The following is a 27461-nucleotide window of genomic DNA, read 5'->3' on the forward strand; positions in this document are numbered from 1 at the left end:
CGTGTCTGTGTGGGTTTCCTCCGGGTTCCTCCCACCGTCCAAAGATGTGCGGGTCAGGTGAATTGGCCATGCTAAATTGCCCGTAGTGTTAGGTAAGGGGTAAATGTAGGGGTATGGGTGGGTTGCGCTTCGGTGGGTCGGTGTGGACTTGTAAGGCCGAAGGGCCTGTTTCCACACTGTAAATAATCTAATCTAATCTAGTGGAAATCGAACAGATCATCTCCAAGAAAAAGGAGAACTTTGTGATTGGCAGAATGGCACTTCTGCAAGGCCTAAAGAACAGCCTGTGTCAAAGCAAAGGCTGACATCCAGAGGAGCGTAAAGGGAACTCAAAAGCAAAATGGCCGACTGACAATACCTTGGAACTGCAGCAGTTGGCAGATGCCAATCACACAACAGGCTTCTCCACCACCACCACCACCACCATATAGAAGCCAGGCCACCATGGCCTAAACCCCTTACTCTAAAGACAGAGTAAAGCTGCTCAAGGATAATGAGGCAATAAACATCCCCTAGACACAGCACTTCCAAAACTTCCTCAACCGTAACATCAACATTAACTTGGAAACCATCAACCAAACTGCCAAGAGATCCATTCCAGTGTGACTCAAACACAGGAGGTCATAACAAGGCTGCTGGTCCTGATGGGATTCCTGCAGAGATCCTAATGGAATATGGCCCACAGCTCCACAAACACATCCGTTCTCATGAAGAACAACTTCACGCAGAGCTCAGATGCTCTGATTGTGACCATGTTCACAAAAGGATGGCAAGGCTGACGGTGGGAATTACAGAGGCTTCTCCTTATCATCAATCCCTGGCAAATCCTGTCACGAGATGTCTGCCCTGATTGGTTCATCAGGGAGGCTAAGGCTGCTTACTGCCGGTGACAGCGCTGAGCAACCACAGATTGGCGTCGGAGCCTTTCACCGTGGAGATTGGGGTCAAGCTGGACTACATCATCACACCCACCCTGTTCACCATCCTCACTGTCACTGTCCTCCATCTCACAGGCCAAAACCTGCCCGAGGAAATTCAAGCTGTTTACCGTGTGGACTGCAGGCTGTTCAAACTTCATAGGTTCAAGGGCAAGTTCTCCACCACCTCCATCTTGGAGGGTCAAGATGCGGGCAACGCCATCCGCAGCATGCACTCTTTGGAAGACCTGCATCAGTGGCTTTGTCAAGGCATAAGTTCCGGAGCCTTATTCTTAAAACAAGAACTCTAGAACTCCATCAACCACCACAGAGCACCGCCACCCTTCTTACAATAATGCAGAACAACTATCTCCCTGAAAATGTGGACCATTTCCTGGAACCCGGCAGCCTTCTCTCTTCAATGCCAATATCGACGTACAAATCCAACAACCTCTGAGCCAGGCCAGTCGAAACCGTGCCATTCTCCGATAGGTGTGTGAGAACCATGATCTACTGGCCTACACTCTCCAAAGCTGTAGTCCTTCCCACCCTGCCAAATGGAGCTGAAACGTTGACTACCAACAATAGGCACCTTAAGGCACAACGCCAGAGATCCCTACGGGAAAGTCCTGTGGCCCAGCTAGGAAGGCAGGTAGAGTAACACCAGTGTCTTGGAGGAGGCCAACATAGGCGGCAGCATCACCACCATCATTCAACAGCAACTCCAATGGACCAGCCATGCCATCTCAACACCCAGCTCACTCCCCTCAAAACACTGAATGTTCTCCCCGCTGAAGAAAGGTCAGTGTGCCTCTTGTGATCAAAAGAAACTCTTCAAAAGATAACATCCGGACGAACCTCCAGAAATTCCACATCAACAACTGGGAGGACATCACCTGGCAGGGAGTCACACAGTACAGAACCAATGTCCACTGAGCAAGGAGAGACAGGCATCACAAAGGCACCATTCCCCCCAGCAACACCAACCTTCATTACCGCCCACCAATGGTCACATTGGAATCAGAGACCCCAGACTTGCCATCTCAAGACTCACAAATAGACACCCTTAGCACTGCAGTCTCAACGCCAGGGACCCGGGTTCGATTCTTCCCTCGGGTGACTGTCTGTGTGGAGTTTGCACATTCCCCCCTGTATCTGTGAGAGTTTGCTCCGGGAGCCCCCCCAGTCCAAGAGATGTGCAGGTTAGGTGAACTGACCATGATAAATTGCTCACAGGGTTCAGGGATGTGTAGGTTAGAGGCATTAGCAATGGTGAGTCTAGTGATAAGGTAGGGGGTTTATGTGGAAATGCTCTTCAGAGGGTTGGTGTGGACTTGATGGGCCAAATAGCCTGCCTCCAGAGTGTCAGGGGTTGATGATTCTAGAACGACACTTGTTCTTGACCAGAGAGTGATCACCAATAAATTTTGGAGACAAAGGAATGAGTCTTGCCCTTGGGCTGGGAGTGGTAAAGATTGTTAAATGACAAGTTCTCACTGATACCCATGTTACAGACATCACCACAACGTTGGGAGGTGCAAAGAGCCAAAAACTCAACAAAGGGCACTTGCTGGTCCTCAGGATTAATTTGGTTTATTCGATTTACACTTGTAGAATAATTGATTGCTATCAGAGAGAATTGGTGGGGCAAATGGGCAGTGTTAATATCAGAATTTGCCTTCAAACACAATGTGGATTGATCAAAAGGACATGGCAGGGACTCCCAGCCTTTTCAAACCAAGACACTGAATATTTTCAAATCATGAAAGACTAAGCTCAAAGCACATAGAAGGATTGCAGTCCCAACAGTGCATCATCCTGTGAGAACTTTCAGTCTGGGTTAGACGCACTGAAATGGGCATTAGGCCCAGATATAAAAAGGTGATAAAACAACACGAATTCAGAAGGAGTTTGTCCAGCGTGCTTCACTAGAATCCCTCCAGCCTCCCAACCATTGCTTACCACAAACTGAGGGAAAAAAGCCTTATAGCCTCCTTTCAGGATGTAGAGCTCTGGATAGTACAGGTTCGGGTATTCGTTCAGACTCCTGTCCTCCTCCCGCACCAACCGGCACCTTGGGGATGAAATAAACCAGATCGGTATACACACTGCAGCAGTAAGACCCTTCAATGTGCAAAAGCTGCTTTGTGGTAAATGTCTGCGGTCGTATGGGCCTTTCACCAAGGCAGAGACCAACACTGTACCATCCCATTGGTGCAGCCTGTCCATAGTGATTTAACAGCACAGCAAAGGAGCGTCTGGATTTTATTTGGGGGGGTAGGGAGAGGAGAAAACAGAAAAACACACACACAGTGACCGAGGCCAGCAGTGATACTCCTGAGATTCCAGCCAATGTTCCGAAACAAATGCGAGCACTTCAGCCATGGGATCCAGGAACTCCTACCTGCTGCAGCTTCCTCATTTCCCCTTCCCCCACCTCTCCCTAGTTCCAAACTTCCAGCTCAGCACTGTCCCCATGACTTGTCTGGACTTGTCCTACCTGCCTAGCTCCTTTTCCACCTATCCACTCCACCCTCTCCTCCCTGACCTATCACCTTCATCCCCTCCCCACTCACCCATTGTACTCTATGCTACTTTCTCCCCACCCCCACCCTCCATCTTATCTCTCCATGATTCAGGCTCACTGCCTTTATTCCTGATGAAGGGCTTTTGCCCGAAACGTCGATTTCGCTGCTCCTTGCATACTGCCTGAACTGCTGTGCTCTTCCAGCACCACTGATCCAGAATCTGGTTTCCAGCATCTGCAGTCATTGCTTTTACCTCACAGCCTTGATACAGCTTTACCTATGCTGCTATTATTAATGAGTTTTAATTAATTAGTTATCTTATTCACCCACGCTGCTTTTCATATACAAACTTGTGATGAAATGTTAATATTCATAAAGATAAAAAGACTGTGTACCAGAGGGGCACCAAACAGCTAGTTCCTTCCTCTACAGTACAGCAGCAGCCCATTTCCAACAGCTCCCAATGAACATTACTCCCTGTCACTGATTGAATGAAGGATCCTGTGTCAGGCAGAGTAAATTACAGGCTCCTCCCCTCATCTGGGTGATGCTGACTGCCCACCGCAGAGTGCTCCCATCACCTGCTCTAGTATTAGTGTAACCAACCGTGCACACAGCCCCTTGAACAGAAAGCTACAGTACTTTTCCTTAAGAGACCAAACAGGAAGCTTTGTATTTTTGACGTGGACTGAAATCACCATAACCAGGTCTGCTGGATTCATAGGGTCAGATGTACAACATGGAAACAGACCCTTCGGTCCAACCCGTCCATGCCGACCAGATATCCCAACCCAATCTAGTCCCACCTGCCAGCACCCAGCTCATATCCCTCCAAACCCTTCCTATTCATATACCCATCCAGATGCCTCTTAAATGGTGCAATTGTACCAACCTCCACCACTTCCTCTGGAAGCTCATTCCATACATGAAAAAGTTGCCCCTTAGGTCTCTTTTATATCTTTTCCCCCCCTCACTCCAAAACATGAATGTGCTTTCCTGCAGTTGCTATTGCATAGCGATCAGGGTCACATGTGAGCTGAGGCTGAGTCAGCAGCAAGTGAGAAAGTTATGGGTCTAAGACTCAATCCAGAGCCTTGAGCACCAAATCGGATTGGGTGCTCCTGGGAAGCAGTGAGGCAGTGCTGCATTGTCAGGGGCCAAAGCTTCCAGATGCAGGTCTTTGTAGGTTGATGTAAAATAACCCCAAGGTTATTCTACCTGGAGAGAGGCAGCAGCTTAATTACCCCCGACTCAACAATCACTGGAATCAGAGTATGTAGCTATCACCAACTAGCTGTTTATAGGATCTTACTGTACCCAGATGGGCTGTTATGTTTCTTACTTTACATAGCGACACTTCTAAAGTATCTCATTGCTTTTTTTAAATGCTCTTAAGGACCTAACAACCAATCATTTTGCAAAACCATTCCCCCTCTTGATCTAGGAATAAAATCACATTGAGTAGTGCACAACCAATAAGCAATCAGGAAGACCTTCATGATACTTAAAAAGGGATGCCCATGGGTGATGGGGAAAAATATAAGCACTACCGCCACTGCGGTAGTGTGGGAAAGAAAACAAAAAAGAAAAAAAATAAACAGGAGATATTCCTGCCCTCCCTAAAAAAGAAAAAAAAAGTAACAGGGGATCACAAAAGAAAAAATAAAAAGGGATGCCTTCAAATGATCTGTTGAAATTTTAGGCGAGTTCTTATCTCTACACATCCTTGGCTCTTTATGCAAGTAATGTCAGCTTTACAGTTTACCGTAGACCCTAGAACAGGTTTCTGCCTGAAATGTAAATCTGGGACCATCTCCACACATTGGGTGGCCTGGTGTGAGAATCACTACAGTAATTATAACACTACATTTATATCATGTGATGCACTCACCTCTACACAGGGGAAGATTGAAAATGTCATTTTACAAGAAATGCCCTTTAAAACTATCTGCAAGAGGAGCGTCATTGAGCCATCCAGCACAGAAACAGGTACCCTTTGGCCCAACCAGTCCATACCGACCATAATCCCAAACTAAGTCGTCCCACCTGCCTGCTCCTGACTCATACCCCTCCAAACCTTTCCTATTCATGTACTTATCCGGATGTCTTTTAAACGTTATTGTAAATTGTACCTACATCCAGCACTTAGGGGTTCATTTTGCACATGAACCTCTGTAAAAGAAAGGGCGCTCATGTCTGTTTTAAATCTTTCTCCTTTCACCTTAAAAAATATGACCCCCAGTTTTGAACTCCCTCATCCTAGGGAAGGGACACCTACCATTCACATTATTCATGCCCCTCATGATTTGATCAACCTTTATCAGGTCACCTCTCAACCTCCCACGCTCCAGTGAAAGAAATCTCAGCCTGTCCAGCCTTCCTTTATAACTCAAACCCTCCATACCCGGCAACATCCTGGTAAATCTCTTCTGAACCCTCTCCAGAGTATTAAAATCCTTCCTCTAACAGGTCAACCAGAACTGGGCATGGTACTCCATGGTTGAAGTGCCATTAAATGATGGGATGGAGTACAAGGCTCAGTTTGGTCCAATGAGCTCTTTGTGGGAGAAGCGAGCTATCCCACACCATTCATCAGCTGAAGGTTTCCCTTCAGGTTTGGGTAGCTGTGAGATCAGAAACTGCTCATGGGGAGGTGCCCAATCCCTTTGCACCCTTCACTCTGCTCAACACACTCCTCGTGGAGATCTTTAAAATAATTAAATCCAGCTCACATCTTCGGCCCACGCTCCGATGAAAATTCACAGTGGAAAACTATTATCAACCTCTTGGCATCGGAACTGGGAACAATGGGTTTCTTGAAGAAATAGTCCACGCAATCGTCAGCTTTGTGAAGGTTCAGGGCACCCTGGGAAAAGCACAGGCAGCAGGAATGGTCAGTCTGGAAGGAGAATTAGCAGGACACATCCAAACAAGCAATATTATCCAGAGACAGTTGCAATTGAGGCAAGAACACAATCAATGGTTAGTAACTGCAAATTCCCAACAATTCACATCCACACCCAGCGGGATAAATTAATTGGGAGTTCAAAACGAGAACTACAGGCAAGGAGACTCTGACTAGGCAGAAAGACAGGAGTCCCCATTTGCTAACCTAACAACTGGCCACAACAAATGATCCTTTCAGGATAAGGGGTAAGCCAATCAGGACTGAGATAAGGAAGAATGTCTTCACTCGGAGTTGCGAACCTGTGGAATTCTCTCCCACAGGAAGCAGTTGGGGCCAGTTTATTCGATATATCCAAGAGGGAGCTGGAAGTTGGCCTGGTGGCTCAAGGATTCAAGTGGCACGGACAGAGGGCGGGAATGGGATACTGAGGCTGTATGATCAGCCCGGGATCATATTGAATGGTGAGGCAGGCTCGAAGGCTGAATGGCCTACTCCATGAACCTACTTTCTACATTTCTTCACAAGGACACACGTAGGGTCACAATTTAAGAAAGAGCATTTTTCTGTCCCCTGCACTTACCCGGATATGACCTCCCTCAAACTCATAGGGGTAGCGGCAGTCAATGACGTAGCATCCTTCCAAAACATGGTCATATTCTCCACAAAGAACCTTCACCATCTGTGGGAAAGCCACACTTTACAGCATAGATACTTCCTGTGCTGACACAGACACAGATAATTGGTGAAGGATGGGAAAGGAGAAAGTGAGGACTGCAAATGTTGGAGATCAGAGCTGAAAATGTGTTGCTGGAAAAGCGCAGCAGGTCAGGCAGCATCCAAGGAGCAGGAGAATCGACGTTTCGGGCATGAGCCCTTCTTCAGGAATGAGGAGAGTGTGTCCAGCAGGCTAAGATAAAAGGTAGGGAGGAGGGGCGTTGGAAATGCGATAGGTGGAAGGAGGTCAAGGTGAGGGTGATAGGCCGGAGTGGGGTGGGGGCGGAGAGGTCAGGAAGAAGATTGCAGGTTAGGAAGGCGGTGCTGAGTTCAAGGGATTTGACTGAGACAAGGTGGGGGGAGGGGAAATGAGGAAACTGGAGAAATCGGAGTTCATCCCTTGTGGTTGGAGGGTTCCTCGGCGGAAGATGAGGCGCTCTTCCTCCAGCTGTCATGTTGCTATGTTGTGGCGATGGAGGAGTCCAAGGACCTGCATGTCCTTGGTGAAGTAGGAACGGGAGTTGAAGTGCTGAGCCACGGGGTGGTTGGGTTGGTTGGTCCGGGTGTCCCAGAGGTGTTCTCTGAAACGTTCCTCAAGTAGGCGGCCTGTCTCCCCAATATGGAGGAGGCCACATCAGCTGCAGCGGATGCAGTAAATGATGTGTGTGGAGGTGCAGGTGAATTTGTGGCGGATGTGGAAGGATCCCTTGGGGCCTTGGAGGGAAGTGAGGGAGGAGGTGTGGGCGCAAGTTTTGCATTTCTTGCTGTTGCAGGGGAAGGTGCTGGGAGTGGAAGTTGGGTTGGTGGGGGGTGTGGACCTGACGATGGAGTCGTCTTTCCGGAACGCTGATAGGGGAGGGGAGAGAAATATATCTCTGGTGGTGCTGTCCGTTTGGAGATGGCAGAAATGACAAAAGGATGATACGATGTATCTGGAGGTTGGTGGGGTGGGAGGTGAGGACCAGTGGGGTTCTGTCCTGGTGGCGATTGGTGGGGGGGGGGTTTCAAGGGCGGAGGAGCGGGAAGTGGAGGAGATGCGGTGGAGAGCATCGTCGATCACATCTGGGGGGAAATTGCGGTCTTTGAAGAAGGAGGCCATCTGGGCTGTACGGTATTGGAACTGGTCCTCCTGGGAGCAGATGTGGCAGAGACGAAGGAATTGGGAATATGGGATGGCATTTTTACAGGGGGCAGGGTGGGAGGAGGTGTAGTCCAGGTAGCTGTGGGAGTCGGTCGGTTTGTAGTAAATGTCCGTGTTGATTCGGTCGCCTGAGATAGAAATGGAAAGGTCTAGGAAGGGGAGGGAGGAAATTAGATCATAACTTGTGACATCATGTGGGGAGGGTGCGCAGGGAAAACACAACATTTCAACGTCTTGGGAATTCCATCCTGGTAAAACGTGCAGTGGGTGGCCACTGCACTGTCATCACTCTGTGCTCTCATTTCCAGTAAGTCTCAGTCGAAAATACAAATAGCATTGGGCAAAACAAAAAAAAGAGTTAACAAAACAGAACAGCATCAATGATTAGATTAGATTAAATTAGATTCCATACAGTGTGGAAACAGGCCTTCGGCCCAACCAGTCCACACCAAAGAGTAACCCACCCAGACCCATTTCCCTTTGACTAATGCACCTAATACTACGGACAATTTAGCATGGTCACTTCACTTGACCTGCACTGGGAGGAAACCACAGTGGTGTGATTTAACAATAGTTGCAGATATAGTGGCCAGGGACACTAGACTGCTCCCTGATCTCCCACATCTGACAGGAGGAGCATAGCATTGCACTGGCAACCACCTCTGCCCCTTTAACAACTAGCAGACTTGTGGGGAGGATGGGGGAAAACAAAAAGAGTTTTAGCTTACCCTTACCTTGTTGCTGCTCCCTCTTCACCTACACTTACTGAGATCTAACCAGCAGCACCTCAATCACAAAGCAACTCCTTGTAGAAATGGCCATGGAACAAGCCACAGCCATGCCTCCCTCCCACAGAGCTCAACGCCCTGCGTTTCCACTCTTTACCTTGTCACATGCTTTCCCAGATAAAGACCTGGATCTCCTAAGCTAGGGCCCAGAGGGTCTTGGTTGGAATTGGCGGCCCAGATGAAGTCTATATGAAATCTCTCCACTTCTCCCTCCCAGCCACACAGACACCAGCTCTGTAATAAACACAAGCAGCTCCAGGTTCAGTGGAACATACCGTTTCTGGAGAGATGTATTTCAAATCGCCGTGCTTACCCATTACTGTGGGCAATGCATACACCTGCCAAACAAAAAAAAACCCGTTAGCACCTCAAACAGGAAGCTCAGACTTTCAACATCACATCAGCCACGAGCCAGCCTATGGAGGGAAAGGTGTCATTAGAATCATAGAACCCCTACAGCCTCCAGCCCTCTGAAGAGCATCCTACCCAACCCAAATACCTTATCACTAATGCTGCCTTTCCCATGGCTAACCCACCTAACCTGCACACCCCTGGACACTATGGAGCAATTTAGCATTAGATTAGATTAGATTACTTAGTGTGGAAACAGCCCTTCGGCCCAACAAGTGCACACCAAGCCGTCGGACCGCAACCCACCCAGACCCATTCCCCTACATTTACCCCTTCACCTAACACTACGGGCAATTTAGCATGGCCATTCACCTAACCTGCACATCTTTGGACTGTGGGAGGAAACCGGAGCACCCGGAGGAAACCCACATAGACACGGGGAGAATGTGCAAACTCCACACAGGCAGTCGCCTGAGGTGGGAATTGAACCCTGGTCCCTGGCGCTGCGAGGCAGCAGTGCTAACCACTGAGCTGGATCTGGTATTCCCAGGCTGTCACCCACCCAGATATTAAATCAGACCAGAGTCAGCTCAGCTTCAGAGACCAAGCAGCATTTTCAGACTAGCACGGCCGTAGGCACAGGCTACTGTAACTCCCATCACAAAGTACAGAGCATCAAAGCTGCAACACTATTTGCCCGTTTTAACACAATGAAGTTCTCCAAACTCATCCAGTTTCACAAAAGACCCCGATCGGATTTATTTTTCACTCTCACATTAGTTTGCTGCCTCTCTCCAGTTACTCTCAGGAAAGTTGTTGTGAGCTCTCTCTCTCTGCTGTCCACCTGGTCTAGGTTGTAATCAATAAACACGGTCAGGGAATTCCAGGATTCTGACCCAGCGGAAGCAAATGAGCGGTGATATATTTCCCAGTCAGGATGGTGTGGGACTGAAGGGAGTGATGTTCCCATCAATCTGCCCTTCTCCCTCTAGGAGAGGTTGGGAGATATGGATAGTGCAAATCGAGGGGGTTTGGAAATCCATGACACCCACTCACACAATTCGGAGCGAGAGGGCTCACCATCCAAGCAGGGGAGAGAAGGGCCAGAGAGTTTGGAACAGCTATCAAAGCCAAGACAGAGTTCAGGAAAAAGACTTTGACAACGTCAGGGCACAGCAACCAAAGAGTAAGCAATGGAGATATGTGAAACATTCCAAAGGTCTGGTGCTTCGAAAGATTTTGAATTCTTTCAACAAATGTGAAGTGTTTTAAATATGAAAGAGAAAGAAAAAATAAAGAAAGGTCACTTTGGATATTTGCTACTAATTTGCCTGATCCAAAAAGTATTTAAGCCAGAGACATCCTGCTCACTCCGTGTCACAGGTACAGGTTATTCTGCTGTAACACTCATTCCGTCAACGCAAATCGTGGAAGGCGATTGATGAATGGGGAACACTTTGTAAAGAGTGACCTTTTAAAAAGGGGTGTTGGCTCTAACACTATTAGATTGCCAACACTAAGCGCCTTTTCTAAAGCGTGGTTTTTCCATAACGCGGTGCTGCACAAAAACACAACCATAGCGAGGTAGAGGAACGGCCTGTACAAAAGGTGAGGCACCAATGGCCTCGTGAGTAAAGGCAGTGTGTAAGGTAGCACATTAATCTCAGTCCGCAGGATTCCAGAGCTGCATCAAGTCATGGCACCAGGTGAGACAAGTGATATTGATCATGTTGCTTTTGGGTTAGAGAGATGGACAGGACAATCAGATACAGAGCCCTTTCTTGAAGGATCATTTCAGTGGACAGGCTGCTTAAACTGTGGGGGGGGTTATTTCCCTGGGTTTCGAAGGTTGAGGAAATCTGAAATATTCAAAATAAACAGAAGGATTCAATCAAAGACACAGACAGACAGACACAGACTCAGGAACGAGAAAAGAACTAGGTGGCATCCCCACCCCTATGTCAAGACAAGGAAATATTTACACCCCTCTTTCCACAAGGGGACTGTGGAATGTCAGATCAATTGAAACGTTCACTTTTGAGATGGCTGGTTATGAGGTAGTCAGGCATTGATGGATGTGGGTTGAAGCTGGGTGATGGACTGTGGTCTAATTGCTTCGAGCTGAAAAGTTGAGCACGTCTGTGGAACCACATATCTCAGTAGCTCAACAACATGCATTGATCAGGCTCCCACAATGACAACAAAGTGGAGGGAAGCACTGGGGACCTCTTGGCATGCAAAGCACCAGAAAAAAAAAAGACCCTGACAGGGTTTGGGAGAAATAGATAGTGTAGCAATAGATTTCAAATATGTTGAAAAAAAAACTCACTTTGGAAAAGTTCCCTATCAGCTCTACAGCATTCCTCTCCTCCCCGAGAAGTTTGGTCACATCCACGTTGGAGGTGGTCACTGCTTGGCTCTGTAAAGGAAAGAAGAACATCCAACAGTTTACACGGAATTTGTGTCAATTACAGAACGGAACGTAAATTAAATTCTCAAGAGCTGTTTGAAAATTAACAGCCAAAGATCAAAAGACACACAGGACTTCCAAAACCCCTGTAGATTTCCCCAAGCCTCCAATGTGCCTGACAGAAATTATAATAAAGACAATAAAGTTTAGTATTCACTTCTTAAATTGTAAGGAATTAATTGCAGCATCGATCCCTCATGAAAAGCCATTTTCTTAGAATCATTGAATCCCTACAGTGCAGAAACAGGCCATTCAGCCCATCGTGCCCATGCTGACTCACCAAACAGCATCCCACCCATTCCCAAAGACCTGCTCTACCCTGTAATCCTGCATCTCCCATGGCTAACCCACCTAACCTGCACATTCCTGGACACTAGGGGACAATTTAGCATGGCCAATCCACCCCAACCTACACATCTTTGGACTGTGGGAGGAAACCGGAGCACCTGCAGCAAACCCTCGCGGACACGGGGAACATGCGAAAGCCACAAAGACAGACAGTCACCAGAGGGTGGAATCGAACCCGGGTCCCCAGACAGATAGCAGTGCTAACCACTGAGCCACCGCTCCGCCCAGTGATAATTCTAATCATTCCCATGTCTAGGAATTAAAATGCAAGCAACAAGGTCACTCACTGGTCCAATTTCAAAACTCAATGGTGAAAGACTAAAAGGAATCAGAAACTGAAGAACAACAAAACCAACAGCAATATTTCACTAACTTACAGCAAGGAGTAAAGGCAGCCCTCAAGGCTGCTGGAAGGAAGGAGGTTGAGGAGTATTTCCCCTGATATGAATAGCCTGAGATTCAATTATTATTCAACATTCTGGTTTCTATTTGGAGTGGGCAAACAGTCCTATGAAGGAGGGTGCTAGCATTTTCTTGCAGGATGCTCAGTTTAACCCAGACCGGGAGTAACTGTACTTAAACCACCTCTGAATCTCCAAGCCTCACCCTTCTCCGCCGTTGAGAGATATCACAGCTGATCCAATAATCCTCACCTCCCCTTTCCTGGGTTTCCCCCATAATCCCCTATTCCCTTGCTGATTAAAAACCAGTGTGTGTGATTCATCACCGGATTTCTTCGCTGTTAACACAGGCTAACAGAGATAGGTTTCAAACATTGTTGACAATCTCACTTTACCCATCAGCCCCGTGGAAACCTGGGCAGGTAGGCAGCAGGGTGGACTGTAACGGATCAGCGTGAGAGGCAACATAGAGAGGGCAGCCCATTAAACGAGTGACAACTCGGCCATGCGGCCCAAGCTTCCAGAACTAAACTAGCCCCATTTTCCCGCCTTTGACCCAATTCCCTCAAAACCCAACTCTCCTAAAGGCCATCCTCACAAGAAAAACATGAATTTCTTAGAAACTGAAGCATTTAAATTGACATGACAAGCCTAAGATTGCAGAAAACGTTTTAGAATTATGCATTAAAATTAGAATCCCTACAGTGTGGAAACAGGCCCTTCAGCCCAACAAGTCCACACCAGCCCACTGAAGAGTTACCCACCCAGATCCATTCCCCTACCCTGTTATCCTGTATTTACCCAAGTAATGCCCATAACTTGCACATCCCTGGACACTATGGGCAACTTAACATGACCAATCCACACTAATCTGCACATCTTTGGATTGTGGGAGGAAACCGGAGCACCCAGAGGAAATCCACGCAGACACGGGGAGAATGTGCAAACTCTACATGACCAAGACTAGGGGGCACATTTTTAAAGGTGAGAGGAGAGGGATTTTAAAAAAAAGACATGGAAGGCAAATTTTGTTTGTTTTACACAGAGGGTGGTGCATGTGTGGAATGAACTTCCAGAGGAAGTGGTGGAGGTGGGTGCAATTATAACATTTAAAAGACATTTGGATAAGTTCATGAGCAGGCAGGTGGGGCTAGGTTAGTTTGGGATTATGTTCAGCATGGATTGGTTGGACCGAAGGATCTGTTACAAAGCTGGATGACTGACTCTATGGAGGAAGACACACTGCTATAGAGTGCTACTGATTCCTGATGAAGGGCTTATGCCCAAAGCGTCAAATTTCCTGTTCCTTGGATGCTGCCTGACCTGCTGCGCTTTTCCAGCAACACATTTTCAGCTCTGATCTCCAGCATCTGCAGACCTCCACACTGCTATAGAGGGCAATCAGGGCAGTGGTATCATTTTGGATCACTCCAACAAGGATCTAACAGGTAGATGATGGGCCAAATGGCTTCTGTTTCTGCTGCGAACTTCAGTGGTTCTAACTGAGAAAACAATTCAGGTTTGTTACCAGGAATCGATTTCCTCCCCTCTCCTGATCGTCATCCTCCAGCGCGCTGTCCAAACTCTTCTGCCGCTTACTCTTCACTGGAGGATCCATTTCCCCAACTCGCTCCAGTCTTTTCAGGAAGGGTCTGTGCAGCCTCTCAGGTAAGGAGGGGGACCGAAATAAGCCTGGCCGACCCTTACACACCAGCATCTAATTAAATAAAACACACACAAAGCAAATGGCGATCAAATGTAGAAACCCAATTTTGTGAACATTATGCATGACCCAGTCTTCAACAGAATCAAACTATTCAGTCCCACTGACTCCCCACACTCTATACAGTCAGAATCATCCAGCACAGAAACAGACCCTGTGGCCCAACCAGTCCATGCTGACCATAATCCCAAACTACACTAGTCCCACCTGCCTGCTCCTGGCCCAGATCCTTCCAAACCTTTCCAATTCATATATCCATCCTAATGTCTTTTAAACATTCCAACTGTACCCACATCCAACACTTCCTCAGGAAACTTCATTCACACATGAACCATGGATAGAAAATTTGCTCCTCTTCCCCATGTTTTTAAATCCTCTCTCCTCTCACCTTAAAAATGTGCCCCTAGTCTTGAAATCCTCCATCCAAGGGAAAAGACACCTACCTTTAGCTCTACCTATACCTCTCATTTGAGAATCCAAAGAGTTTTTACAAATACATTAAGGACAAAAGGGTAACTAGGGAGAGAATAGGGCCCCTCAAAGATCAGCAAGGCAGCCTTTGTGTGGAGCCACAGGAGATGGGGAGATGCTAAAGGAGTATTTTACATAGTATTTACTGTGGAAAAGGATATGGAAGATATAGTCAGTTGGAAAATAGATGGTGACATCTTGAAAAATGTCCAGATTACAGAGGAGGAAGTGCTGGATGTCTTGAAATGCATGAAGGTGGATAAATCCCCAGGACCTGATCAGGTGTACCCGAGAACTCTGTGGGAAGCTAGAGAAGTGATTGCTGGGCCTCTTGCTGAGATATTTGTATCATCGATAGTCACAGGTGAGGTGCCAGAAGATTGGAGGTTGGCTAAAGTGGTGCCAACGTTTAAGGAATGTGGTAAGGACAAGCCAGGGAACTACAGACCAGTGAGCCTGACCTCAATGGTGGCAAGTTGTTGGAGGGAATCCTAAGGATGCACATGTATTTGGAAAGGCAAGGACTGATTAGGGATAGTCAACATGGCTTTGTGCGTGGGAAATCACGTCTCACAAACTTGATTGAGTTTTTTGAGCAAGTAACAAAGAAGATTGATGAGGGAAAAGCGGTAGATGTGATTTATATGGACTTCAGTAAGGCACTTGACAAGGGTCCCCATGAGAGACTGATTAGCAAGGTTAGATCTCACGGAATACCAGGGAGAACTAGCCATTTGAATACAGACCTGGCCCATAGTTGGAAGACAGAGGGTGGAGGTGGAGGGTTGTTTTTCAGACTGGAGGCCTGTGACCAGTGGAGTGCCACAAGGACCGGTACTGGGTCCTCCACTTATCATTTATATAAATGATTTGGATGCGAGCATAAGAGGTACAGTTAGTAAGTTTGCAGATGACACCAAAATTGGAGGTGTAGTGGACAGCGAAGAGGGTTACCTCAGATTACAACGGGATCTGCACCAGATGGGCCAATGGGCTGAGAAGTGGCAGATGGAGTTTAATTCAGATAAATGCGAGGTGCTGCATTTTGGGAAAGCAAATCTTTGCAGGACTTATACACTTAATGGTAAGGTCCGAGGGAGTGTTGCTGAACAAAGAGATCTTGGAGTGAAGGTTCATAGCTCCTTGAAAGTGGGGTCGCAGGTAGATAGGATAGTGAAAAAATGTGTTTGGTATGCTTTCCTTTATTGGTCAGAATATGGAGTACAGGAGTTAGGTGGTCATGTTGTGGTTGTACAGGACATTGGTTTGGCCACTGTTGGAATATTGTGTGCAATTCTGGTCTCCTTCCTATTGGAAGGATGTTGTGAAACTTGAAAGGGTTCAGAAAAGATTTACAAGGATGTTGCCAGGGTTGGAGGATCTGAGCTACAGGGAGAGGCTCAACAGGCTGGGGCTGTTTTCCCTGAAGCGTCAGAGGCTGAGGGGTGACCTTATAGAGGTTTACAAAATTATGAGGGATATGGATAGGGTAAATAAGCAAAGTTGTTTCCCTGGGGTCACGGAGTCCAGAACTATAGGGCATATGTTTAGGGTGAGAGGGGAAAGATATAAGAGACCTCAGGGGTAACTTTTTCATGCAGAGGGTGGTACGTGCATGAAATGAGCTACCAAAGGAAGTGGTGGAGGCTGGTACAATTACAACATTTAAGAGGCATCTGGGTGGGTATATGAATAGGAAGGGTTTGCAGGGATATGGGCCGGGTGCTGGCAGGTGGGACAAGATTGGGTTGGGATATCTGGTCGGCATGGGTGGACCGAAGGGTCTGTTTCCTTGCAGTACATCTGACTCTCAACTTCCTACGCTCCAGTGAAAAAAGCTCCAGCCTCTCTTTATAATTCAAACCCTCCAGACCCAGCAACATCCAGGGAAATCTCTGCTGAGCCTCCTCCAACTTCATATCCTTCCTGTCATGACTTTAAACTCATCTGAGCTTGGAAGATCATTCCTTTAACTCTCAAGTAGAACTCTTTTAGCGATTTTAAATTTGAAATCAGTACAGTTGGAAACATCATGATAAAAGTTAAAAATCCCACAACACCAGGTTATAGTCCAACAGGTTTATTGGAAGCACTAGCTTTCAGAGCGCTGCTCCTTCGTCAGGTGGTTATGGAATACAAGACCATAACCAAATACTCTATGACCATCTGATGAAGGAGCAGCACTCCAAAAATACCTGTTGGACTATAACCTGGCTTTTAAACTTTGTACACCCCAGTCCAACACTGGCATCTCCAAAACATGATAGAAATTTGATTTATTCTTCTTAGGAAGTTTGGATTCTGAAGTGGTCCGAATCACACAAAACTAGTGTTACATTTCATTCCTTTCTCACAAGCATTCTGTAACAGAGACGGTTTTCGTTTTGGGGGGAGAGAGAGAGAGAGAGAAAGAAAGAGAGAAAGAGAGAAAGAAAGAAAGAAAGAAAGAGAGAAAGAAAGAAAGAAAGAAAGAAAGAAAGAAAGGAAGAAAGGAAGAAAGAAAGAAAGAAAGGAAGAAAGAAAGGAAGAAAGAGAGAGAGAAGGGGGGGGGGAAGAGAGAGGCAGGGGGGAAGAGAGGGGGAGAGAGGAAAAAAAACGGCATGGGAATTTCTGGACATTTATTCACACATTCAAGTGAAGCTTTTTAAAAATCCTTGTAAGGAATACGTTGGAGGGTTTTGAAACAAAGTGCGATGGCAGTCATTTCCGAGATGTGTTTGACATAGGGGAGGGCGGCTAGGGTTTCTGGACGTGTTTTGTCTGCTTGTTTAGGTTTGTTGCTGAGAAATTGGCAGACTGTGTTCATTTATAAATCCCTATAAGGTCACCCCCCCTCAGCCTCCGACGCTCCAGGGAAAACAGCCCCAGCTTATTCAGCCTCTCCCAGCAGCTCAAACCCTCTGACCCTGGCAACATCCTTCCTCTAGCAGGGAGAGCAGAACTGAATGCCATTCACTGTTTTCCAACTGTGGTGTGCCCAGTGACTTCGATAGTTTTAGAAAGACCACCCTCCTGTTAGACTCTATTCCCTTGGAAATAAAAGACCAACATTCCATTTGCCTTCCTCATTACTGGCTAACTTTGCCTGATCACTTTCTGAGAGTTATACCAGAGGACTCAAATCATGCTGCGCTGTAGTTTTCTGAAAAGATCGAAAATAGGAGCCCATTCTGAAAAGTCATCTGAAAATTATTTTCCCCACTAATTAACTTGAAGAAAATTGTGCATTTTTTTTTAAAAAAAGGAAATTTTTTTTGAACACTTGTAGGTTATTAATTAGCCAGTTAAATATTTAACACATCCCAAACAAATAAAGGGCATTATGTTTGCTTGTTCAGTGTAGGGAGGAATGGACAATATGGCCCGGAGTAGTCAACACACCAAAACAAAAAAGGAGAAAGTGAGAGACTGCAGACATTGGAGAGTCAGAGTCAAAAGGTGTGGTGCTAGAAAAGCACAGCCGGTCAGGCAGCATCCGAGGAGGGGAGCTGACGTTTCGGAAGGGCTTATACTCAAAAAGTCGACTCCCCTGCTCCTCGGATGCTGCCTGACCGGCTGTGCTTTTCCAGCACCATACTTTTCGATACAAAAAACAAAGTCAAACGATTGTGAGCAGGCCAGCAACCTAACGTTCTGCCTTGTGCTTTAATCTATTGCACTTGAGGGGTCACCAGCTATCATGAAAACTTGGAAATTGCAGAGTAGAACAAAGACATGAGAGGACTTTGTTGGCAAGTTACAGGTAACGTTCAGTTGGACAGTTCTCTGGGAGGAATCTCAGCCCATTGTCAGCAAGAACACTAACTCACAGTCAGACAACTCAAACAAACTCCCAGACATAAAGACTTCAGCAACTGTAAACATGGCTGGATAAGTACCTTCTCGTGTACAGAGTCGATCACGCTGACCTTGCTCACACTTGTTGTCTGGTTCATGAGATCGCTGGTGAAAAGAGCAGCCATGCTGGATGACATAGTCACACGTGGATTTCCCTGTAGAACAAACATCACAGCTGATCCATTGGCTATCCCGGTGTATTTTAGTATATGTTTATATACTGGGGTCTGCCAGTTCCAGAAACTGCAATTCAACCTCAGTGAAGAGTGTGCAGCCTGAAGCAGAAATTCACTACTCCAAACTGATTAAAGATGTTATAGTTTACATTGAATCATAGAATCTCCCAGGGTGGAAACAGGCCATTCAGTTCATCGAGTCCACGGCATCCCACTCAGATCCACTCCCTACCTCATCCCTGTAACCCTGCATTTCCCATGGCTAATCCATCTAGCCTGCACATCCTGAGCACTCTGGGCAATTTCCCATGGCCAATTCACCTGACCTGCACATCTTTGGATTGTGGGAGGAAACCGGAGCACCCAGAGGAAACCCACACAGACACGGGGAGAACGTGCAAACTCCACACAGAGACAGTCACCCAAGGCTGGAGTCGAACCCAGGTCCCTGGCATATTGAGGCAGCAGTGCTAACCACTGAGCCACCATGCCACCCACTATAGTTTTGCTGGTCTCAGCTAGTCTGTCTGTGGTGAACTCAGTATCTTTATTGCAACAGGTTTATTAAAATCCCAAAACCATGACATTCTCTCCACATGATGCCATCCTGTCCCTTTCGTCCCATTTGGCACAGAATTGAGATTTCACTTACAATGACCTCAGATCCAGAATCAAATTTATATTTGAAAAGGTGGTTTCAATGAAGATCAATTAAAAAGAAAAATGGGATTTCTGTTTTACCGCTTCCACCATGAAATCACTCTCTCGGAGCATTGCAGTTCCCCACTTGGCTGCATTTGAGCAGCACCTCAATGCAGTCTCCTTGAGTGTACCCAGACAGGGGGTCAGCAAGGGGTTAACCATCATCAGGGCATCAGAGTCTGCCCCATTCTGACCTCCTGCTCCGTCCCTGTCCACGTGGGGATTCTACCTTCCCTTCTCCTGGAGCCTATCAGTGCTACCCAACCACTTGCCTAAACGGAACCTGGTTACTTCAACTGGTGACGACCATATCTGGCACTCTAGTTTCAGTCCCAATATTCTTTGGGAATGATACAGTCAGCTGCAGGAACTCTGTCAGCACACGTGCCCTACTTGGGTGTTAGCAGCCAGAACTAAAAAAAGGGAAGTCTCACCAAGGGGTAGCAACTACAGCGTGAGGATCTCTGCATTACCTCGGTGTCACGCTGTGACAGCTCTGAAAACGCACCACACACCCCATCTACGTTCATCAGGTCATCCAGGCTGAGAGATTCTGTCCACATCGGGCTCCCGGCTCCTGCCATTTCAGAGTCTGGCTGAAATTTAAGATGATTACGGTAAGCAGATTGAACGTTGGGCTCCCTCACTGGGGAGACTCACAGGAATAATCAGAGGTTTTAAAACACTAACAGGACCAGACTTAAACTGCTGCAGGTTCAATTGTCCAGCATAAACCTGAAGGCTCAGTGAAACATCATTATTATATAGCTCAGTTTGGTTGCCACTTTGGAACAGGACTAACGTGGGCTGGGGCAGAGATGGATGTTTGTTGAATTGGAGAGACGGGGAGAGCGAGTGTTTGCTCTTTGTGATAAGGGAAGATGTGGTGTTAAGGAATCGAACAACACGGAGGCCACTCCAGCAGCTGGGACCATATGTAACACCAGGGATTAGAATCCTAGTAGCTGGAATCCAATGCCACACGAGACCTTTAAGGCAAAGGACTCTGTGGAAAAGTAATCACCTCTCCTTGATGCTCAGTCATACAGAACAGACACAGACCCTTCGATCCAACCTGTCCATGCCGACCAGATATCCCAACTTAATCAAATTCCATTCACTAGCACCAGGCCCATATCCCTCTAAATCCTTCCTATGTGTTTGAAATGTTGCAATTGTACCAGCCTCCATCACTTCCTTTAGCAGCTCATTCCATACATACACCAGCCTCTGCGTGAAAAGGTTGCCCCTTAGGCCCCTTTGAAATATTTCCTCACTCACCCCAAATCTACCCTGGGGAAAGACTTAGTCTATTCACCCTATTCATGTGCCACAGTATCAACATCACTGAATCCCCCACCATCCTGGGGATAGGGACAGGGGTCCATCTCCTCGAACCACAACCACACCACACGTAAATAATTTGGCTGCTGCAGTCGGTCATTGAGCAGGTATTTTGGAACGAGTGGATTGTCAATTAAGATCACTAAAGGGGCAGCATGGTGGCTCAGTGGTTAGCACTGCTGCCTCAGCACCAGGGACCCGGGTTCAAATTCAGCCTCGAGTTACTGTCTGTGTAGAGTTTACACGTTCTCCCTGTGTCTGCGTGGGTTTCCTCCCACAGACCAGTGATGTGTAGGTTATGATGGGTTGACCACGCTAAATTGCCCACAGTGCTCAGGGGTGTGCAGGCTGGGTGGGTTAGCCATGGGGAAATGCAGAGGGCTGGGTTTGGGTGGGGGGTGCTCTTTGGAGGGTAAGTGCAGATTCAATAGGCCAAATGGCCCCTCTCCCACACTTTAGGGATTTCTATGTATCGAAGTCTCAAAGCCCCTCCTCCACCTGCAAAAAGGCACAGGTCAGGACCAAGAGTGAAGGAATGGTGGCTGCTGCCTGAATTAATGCAAGAACATTCAGACTGACACACAGGCAACCAGTATTTATCCATTTAACCATTCACTCCCTCCACCTAGGGTACTGAGGGAATGATACACTACACACCCCAAACCCCAGCAGCTGAAGGACCATGGTCCTTGGTACATTGGAGAATCACCACCATTTTTGGGTTAAAATCCTGGGATTCCCCTCCCCTTCCCCCAACACCACCATGCTGACTTGCTTCTCTGCACTGTAGTAGCTCAAAGAAATGGCTCAGAACATACCCACAAGCCACTGGGGAATGGGTATTAAATACATCAGCCTTGATTACCTGATAAAAATAACCAAAATAAGAGTCTACCCTCATGGCTCACTCATTAGACAAACCGTACGGGGCAGACGATTGGGTTCAGGATGGTTAAATCCACAATTAGTCTTAAACAAGTGCATCACTGCTCCAACTAGCCTCCAGGGAAGGAGGGAGCAGAGCCAATTCAACAGCAATCAGCCAATCTTGGAGCGATTGTTTACGTCTGAGCTGCAGCAGGTTGGGAGAGAGATGGAGGAGAAGATACAAAGTGGAAAGTAGGAACCGTTCCAATTCCCCAACTCCCTGGTTTAAGGTGGGACTTACCACAGAGGGCTTCGCAGATGCTGTTCCACAGACATCGGGATCTTCTAACGGGATCATGGGTGTTCGGGAAATGGGTGGTTTCAACCACTCTACTTCCTGAGCATGAGAAGGATCACAAGAATTGGATAAAACACAGAAGGACAGGTTGGTTAGTTGGCAGACGATACAAAGATCGGTGGAAATTGTGGATAGTGAAGAAGGTTGTCAAAGAATACAGCAGAATATAGATCAGTTCCAGATATGGGTGGAGAAATGACAGATGGAGTTTAATGCTGTGCTGCTTGGAGATCAAATGTTCTGGGAAAGTTAATGGCAGGGCCCTGAACAGCATTGATGTACAGAGGGATCTTGGGGGTCAAATCTGTAGCTTCCTGAAAGCAGCCACGCAAGTGGCTAGGGTGGTAAAGACGGTGCCTTTATTGGTCAGGGAATTCAGTACAAGAGTCAGGATGTCATGTTGCAGCTTTGATTCGGCCACACTTGGAGTATTGCATTCAACTCTGGTCGCCACATTACAGGAAAGATGTGGAGGCTTTGAAGCGGGTGCAGAAGAGGTTTACCAGGATTAGAGGGCATGAGCTAAAAGGAGAGGCTGGAAAACATCGGGTGGTTTTCTCTGGAATGGCAGAGGTTGAGGGGAGACTTGATGAAATGATATAAAATGATGAAATGCTTAGTTACACTTAACAGTCAGAATCCCCTCCTTCCAAGCCCCCCCCCCCCCCCCCCCCCGTGTTGAAATGTCTAATACTAGGGGAGCATGCATTTACTGAGAGGGGGTAGTTCACCAGAGATAGGAGCAGCATGTGTTTTTTTTTATAAAAACACTTAGGAATGTACTGCCAAGAATGCAAGTGGAGGCAGATATAAAAGGGGCATTTAAGGGACTCTTAGTAAGCACATGAATATGCAAGGAATGGAGGGATATGGACATGGAGCAAGCACAAGGGATTAGTGTAATCTGATGTTCTGTTCAGCACAACATTGAGGGCCAACGGCCTGTTCCTGTGCTGTCCTGTTCGATATTCTAAGAATTCTGAGGCATTGATGATGAAAACAATACATCACAGTCACAGTCAACTTCAAGGCTGGGCCTGTTACCTGAATATTCGGATTCTGCACACAACAACCAAACATGACCCAGTTTCCTCACCTGACCTCTCAGGCTACGTAGCTGGAGAACATGCTCCACGTTAATAGTACTGACTGCGATTGAGCGGTCAAAGTTCAACCAGGTAAATGACTGAAGAAAATGAAGCAATGAAACTCAGTGGTAAGATGCTTCCAATGAAATCAATTTCAAAACAGGAGAAAAGTACATTCCTCACATTTTCCTTGTTGTGTCCAAGACTTTGGAAATCTGCATGGTCCTGGACCAGACTCTGATGACCAGACACACTGAACATCGGGCTGCTGCAGAGAATTTTTGGCTGCAAGGTAAACACATCAATGAGTTAGACTCTTCAGTCTTCGGAGTTAGCTGTGGAGGGTTTGTCTGCCAGATATCCAACAGAAGATTGCACAAGGTGCACTAGTGAGACCATTGGGGTTATAAAGATTAACAGCATCATTGCCTTTAGGGATTTATATTGACCCAAAATGATTGCATTTATTGAACGGAGTTTCTTCACTTTGTGGCAGGATTTGAACTCTCAACCTCAGACACCACATTAACACCAGGTAGTAGATATGCATCAGAATCTTGACCAATCACAGCATGTTACTCTTGTTAATCTTTAAAACGTAGTGCTTGAATTTCTTTCTATCCCCTCCCCTTAAAAAGTGGAAGTCACTTTGACCAAAGGCTGTCTTTAGATAAGCAAAGGTTCCAATCGACTGTTTTGAGTGATTGGTTTGAACAAGGTCATGAATGCAGCCTCACCTTCAGTATTCCTGTATGTCACAGGGTCCCAGAAATTTTCTTTAAGAAAAGCAAAATCTGAAATGGCTGGTTTGTTTGATTTAATCCTACATTCCAAATTCCATCAAAAGACAGCTTTAAAGCTAGCTGTCTTTTGTTTTTCTAACTATTATAATAGTATGATGAGGGTGGTGTAATCTCGATTGTTATTTTTGGAATTTGGATCAATTGAAAAAAGATGGAGAAGGACTTTTTTTAAAAAAAAAATCACTAAATATAGAATGTACCGTAAAACCAACATTGCTCAGAAAGAGAGAAACTTTAGACCTCTGGGATGTTAATACTGTCCAGTCTATTAATGTCCAGCCACATGAAGCCATCAGTTGGGTTTTTACTTCAGAGCAGAGAGGTCAGATTGGAGGAGTAAGTAATTGCATTCATAATCATTTCTCTTTCAAAGGCTTAGTTCAGCAAACATCAGAGTTGACTTCAGAACGTGGCCCAACAAGTCCACACCGACCCATTGAAGAGTAACCACCCAAACCCATTCCCCTAGTATTATCCCATATTTACCCCTGACTAATACATGCCAGAACGCTATGGGCAATTTGGTATGGCCAATTCACCCTAATCTGCACATCTTTGGACTGTGGGAGGAGACTGGAGCACCCGGAGGAAACCCACACAGACGCAGGGAGAATGTCTGTGTGGGGTTTGCACATAGTCTTCAAAGGTTGGAATCAAACCCAAGTTTCTGGCACTGTGAGGCAGCAGTGCTAACCACTGAGCCACCATACATTTCTTTTCTCTCTCTTTGGGTTCTACCCCCACCTATTGTTCACTCTTTAATCCCTCCCTCTGCCCTATCTTCTGTGCATAAACTGACATTTTCCTCACTGCCAGTTCTGAGGAAGTGTCAGACGAGCTCAGCAGAAGCCAGTTACCTCAAGCAGAAGAGTCGAGTTTAAGCAGCTTTCAGGTCAGGACAGTTGGATAGAAACCTCCAAGTTACTGCAGCTGAGGAAGTGTAGGCTCTCAGATTTGTGAACAGACTCAAAAGGTATCATCAAATTGTCTCTGCAGTTGGTGAGAAAGATCTGGAAGGAAGTTCTTGAGAAAGTGTAGCTCAGGTTGTTGACTTGCACACTGAGCAGACATTTCATCACCGTTCTAGGTAACATCAGTGCGCCTCTGGTGAAGCGTTGGTTTAAAAAAAAAAATAGCAAGTGGGTCAGAACACTAGGGTGGCACAGCGGTTAGCACGGCTGCCTCAGCACTACGGACCTGGGTTCGACTCCAGCTTAAAGAGACTTTCTCCCGGTATCTGCATAAGTTTCCACCCACAATTCAGCAACATGCAGATCAGGCGAATTGGCCATGCTAAATTACCAGTCGTGTTCAGGGATGTGTCAGGGGTAAATGTAGAGTAATAGGGTAGGGGAACGTGTTTGAGTGGGTTACTCTTCGGACGGTTGGCGTGGACTTGTTGGGCCGAAAGGCCTTTTCCACACTGTAGGGATTCGATGATTCAACACCAACTGATGTTACCTAGCATGGTGATGAAATGTCTGAGAACAAACCTACCAGCTCAGTGAGTAAGCCAACAATCTCATGTTGGAAGGAGACAGTGAGTAGAAACCTAAAGATGGAGACCTAAAAAATTAAGATGAACTGGAGTCTCTTTAATGACTGGTGTTGATCAGCAGAGTAAAAAAAAACTTCGTTGCATTGAGATCTTTTTAAACTGATTATTACTCAACTGTTTGTGTAATAAGCCTACATCCTGCTGGTAAAGAACATCTGCAGACCGACATGGATGAGAGTCAGTAATGAAAACAAAGAAAGAAATCAAACTAGGTTTCTTCTGGGATTGAGCTTGTCATATTACCATCAGCTTGGGTCATAACAATGTAAACAGATTAGAAACCACATGCTCCTCATCTCTCACCTCACCACAGCTCAGAAAAGCACATGCCCATCTCAGATGGATGTGTTCTACAAATTAGACTGTGCTTATGCTAATCACTTAACAGAGCTGCTTCTCATCAACAATGTGGGATCTTACCAAAAGTGGCTGTGCTCTTCCTGTGGGCAGCTTGCTGTTAAAGAAAACACAAAAGCAAAAATCAGCAAAGGCAATTGCATAGAGAGCAGCAGACAGTGGAAGGTTAAGCATTGGGGGAGCAAAAGGCTGCAATTGCAGCTACAACAGGAAATTCACAATCAAATTCGACAACAAATTGAACCACAGGAGGTGGGAAATTCCACTGAAGATGGGAATTGGACAGCTCCATACACAATTGTCAGGGTTCTTCCCAGAAAATCCCACAGGGCATCTACAGTCCTCCTACATTTTAATTAATGGAGTGTGTGGACACCCCTGGCCAAGATACAATTTAAAGCATTCGATGCCCTTGGGAAGGTGACAGCAAGCTGTCTTCTCAATCCACTACAGTCCATTTGCTGTAGGGACGCCAGTAACATGAAGGAAGGGAATTCCAGGATTCTGACCCAGCGACAGTGAAGGAACAGGGATATATTTCCAAGTCAAGATGGGGACTGGCTTGGAGGGGAACTTATAGACTGTGATGTTCCCACTTATCTACTGCCCTTAGCCTCCTGGTGGAAAGTCCTGGGTTTGGAAGGTGCTGTCAAAGAGGACTTTGCAGAGTTGCTGCTGTGGATCTTGTGGGTGGTATATGTTGCTACGAGTGAGTGTGGGCGGTGGTTGGAGAGGCTGTTTGACAACATGGGGCTGCTGTGTCTTGGATGGTATGGTGCTTCCTGAACCACTTCTCCGTTGCTGGGTCAAAATTCTGGAATTCCCTCCCTCAGGATATTGTGGGTCAACCCACAGCAGGTGGACTGCAGCGGTTCAAGGAGGCAGCTCACCCCCCACCTTCTCAAGGGGGCAATGAGGGACAGGTAATAAATGCTGGGCCCAGCCAGTGACACCCACAGCCCTCAAGTGAATAAATTCCAGATTTCTCCCATGCCAAGCAGGACACATTAAGGAGAAATGAGCATTATTTCACAATGAGTGGAAAAGTACTCGTCTCAGAATCAGAACCTTGCGACGACAAGTCCCTCAGTCGATACGAGTACATACTCTTGGCTGACACAGTGTGAGACGGAGACAGAGCCACACTGTCAAATACATCATCTTTAGGATGAAACATAAAAGCCAGATTCATTTGCCTGCTTAGATCAATGCAAAAAACCCCCACGGCACGACGCACAGGTCAGAGTGCACACTGGTGCCCTGGAAAGGAGTTATCCCTTGAACACCACAACATATCTTTATCTCACTGCACTCTACAAACTGGCTGAGAGAAAAAAAAATCAAACAGCAAAAGTTGGCATTGGCTGCAAAGTCTTTTCCAGCATCCAGAGGACCTGCAACACATGAACGGAACGCACTCTTTAAAACAAAGAGGCAGGATTGTGGCACGTGGTCCAGGATTAGCTACGGTCAAATAAGTCCTGTTTTTTATCACACAGATGCTGCAGAGACATGGTGGTAACTGCAGCTGCTTATAAAGCTCCAAGCTGATCCCACAGAGATGGCACACTGTGCCAGCCAGGAACATATCCTCACGAACGTGAACTTTCA

At 46.6% G+C, this 27461-nt stretch overlaps 1 protein-coding gene across 1 annotated transcript in view; it reads right to left on the reverse strand.

Annotated features, from left to right (window-relative positions):
* LOC132823323 (M-phase inducer phosphatase 1-B-like) overlaps window positions 1-27461 on the reverse strand; it is a 55207-nt gene that overhangs the window by 11141 nt on the left and 16605 nt on the right. Inside the window, exons 5-15 of the mRNA XM_060837010.1 lie at window positions 25914-25947; window positions 23316-23417; window positions 21988-22083; window positions 19949-20071; window positions 18639-18752; window positions 14095-14283; window positions 11677-11766; window positions 9272-9334; window positions 6934-7032; window positions 6178-6311; window positions 2880-2991 (exon numbers count right to left, since the gene is read on the reverse strand). Of these exons, the coding sequence (XP_060692993.1) occupies window positions 2880-2991; window positions 6178-6311; window positions 6934-7032; window positions 9272-9334; window positions 11677-11766; window positions 14095-14283; window positions 18639-18752; window positions 19949-20071; window positions 21988-22083; window positions 23316-23417; window positions 25914-25947 (1156 nt within the window). The remainder of the gene's footprint in view (window positions 1-2879; window positions 2992-6177; window positions 6312-6933; window positions 7033-9271; window positions 9335-11676; window positions 11767-14094; window positions 14284-18638; window positions 18753-19948; window positions 20072-21987; window positions 22084-23315; window positions 23418-25913; window positions 25948-27461) is intronic.

Source organism: Hemiscyllium ocellatum, chromosome 16 (assembly GCF_020745735.1).
Source record: "Hemiscyllium ocellatum isolate sHemOce1 chromosome 16, sHemOce1.pat.X.cur, whole genome shotgun sequence".
In the NCBI taxonomy this organism is placed as follows: Eukaryota; Metazoa; Chordata; class Chondrichthyes; order Orectolobiformes; family Hemiscylliidae; genus Hemiscyllium; species Hemiscyllium ocellatum.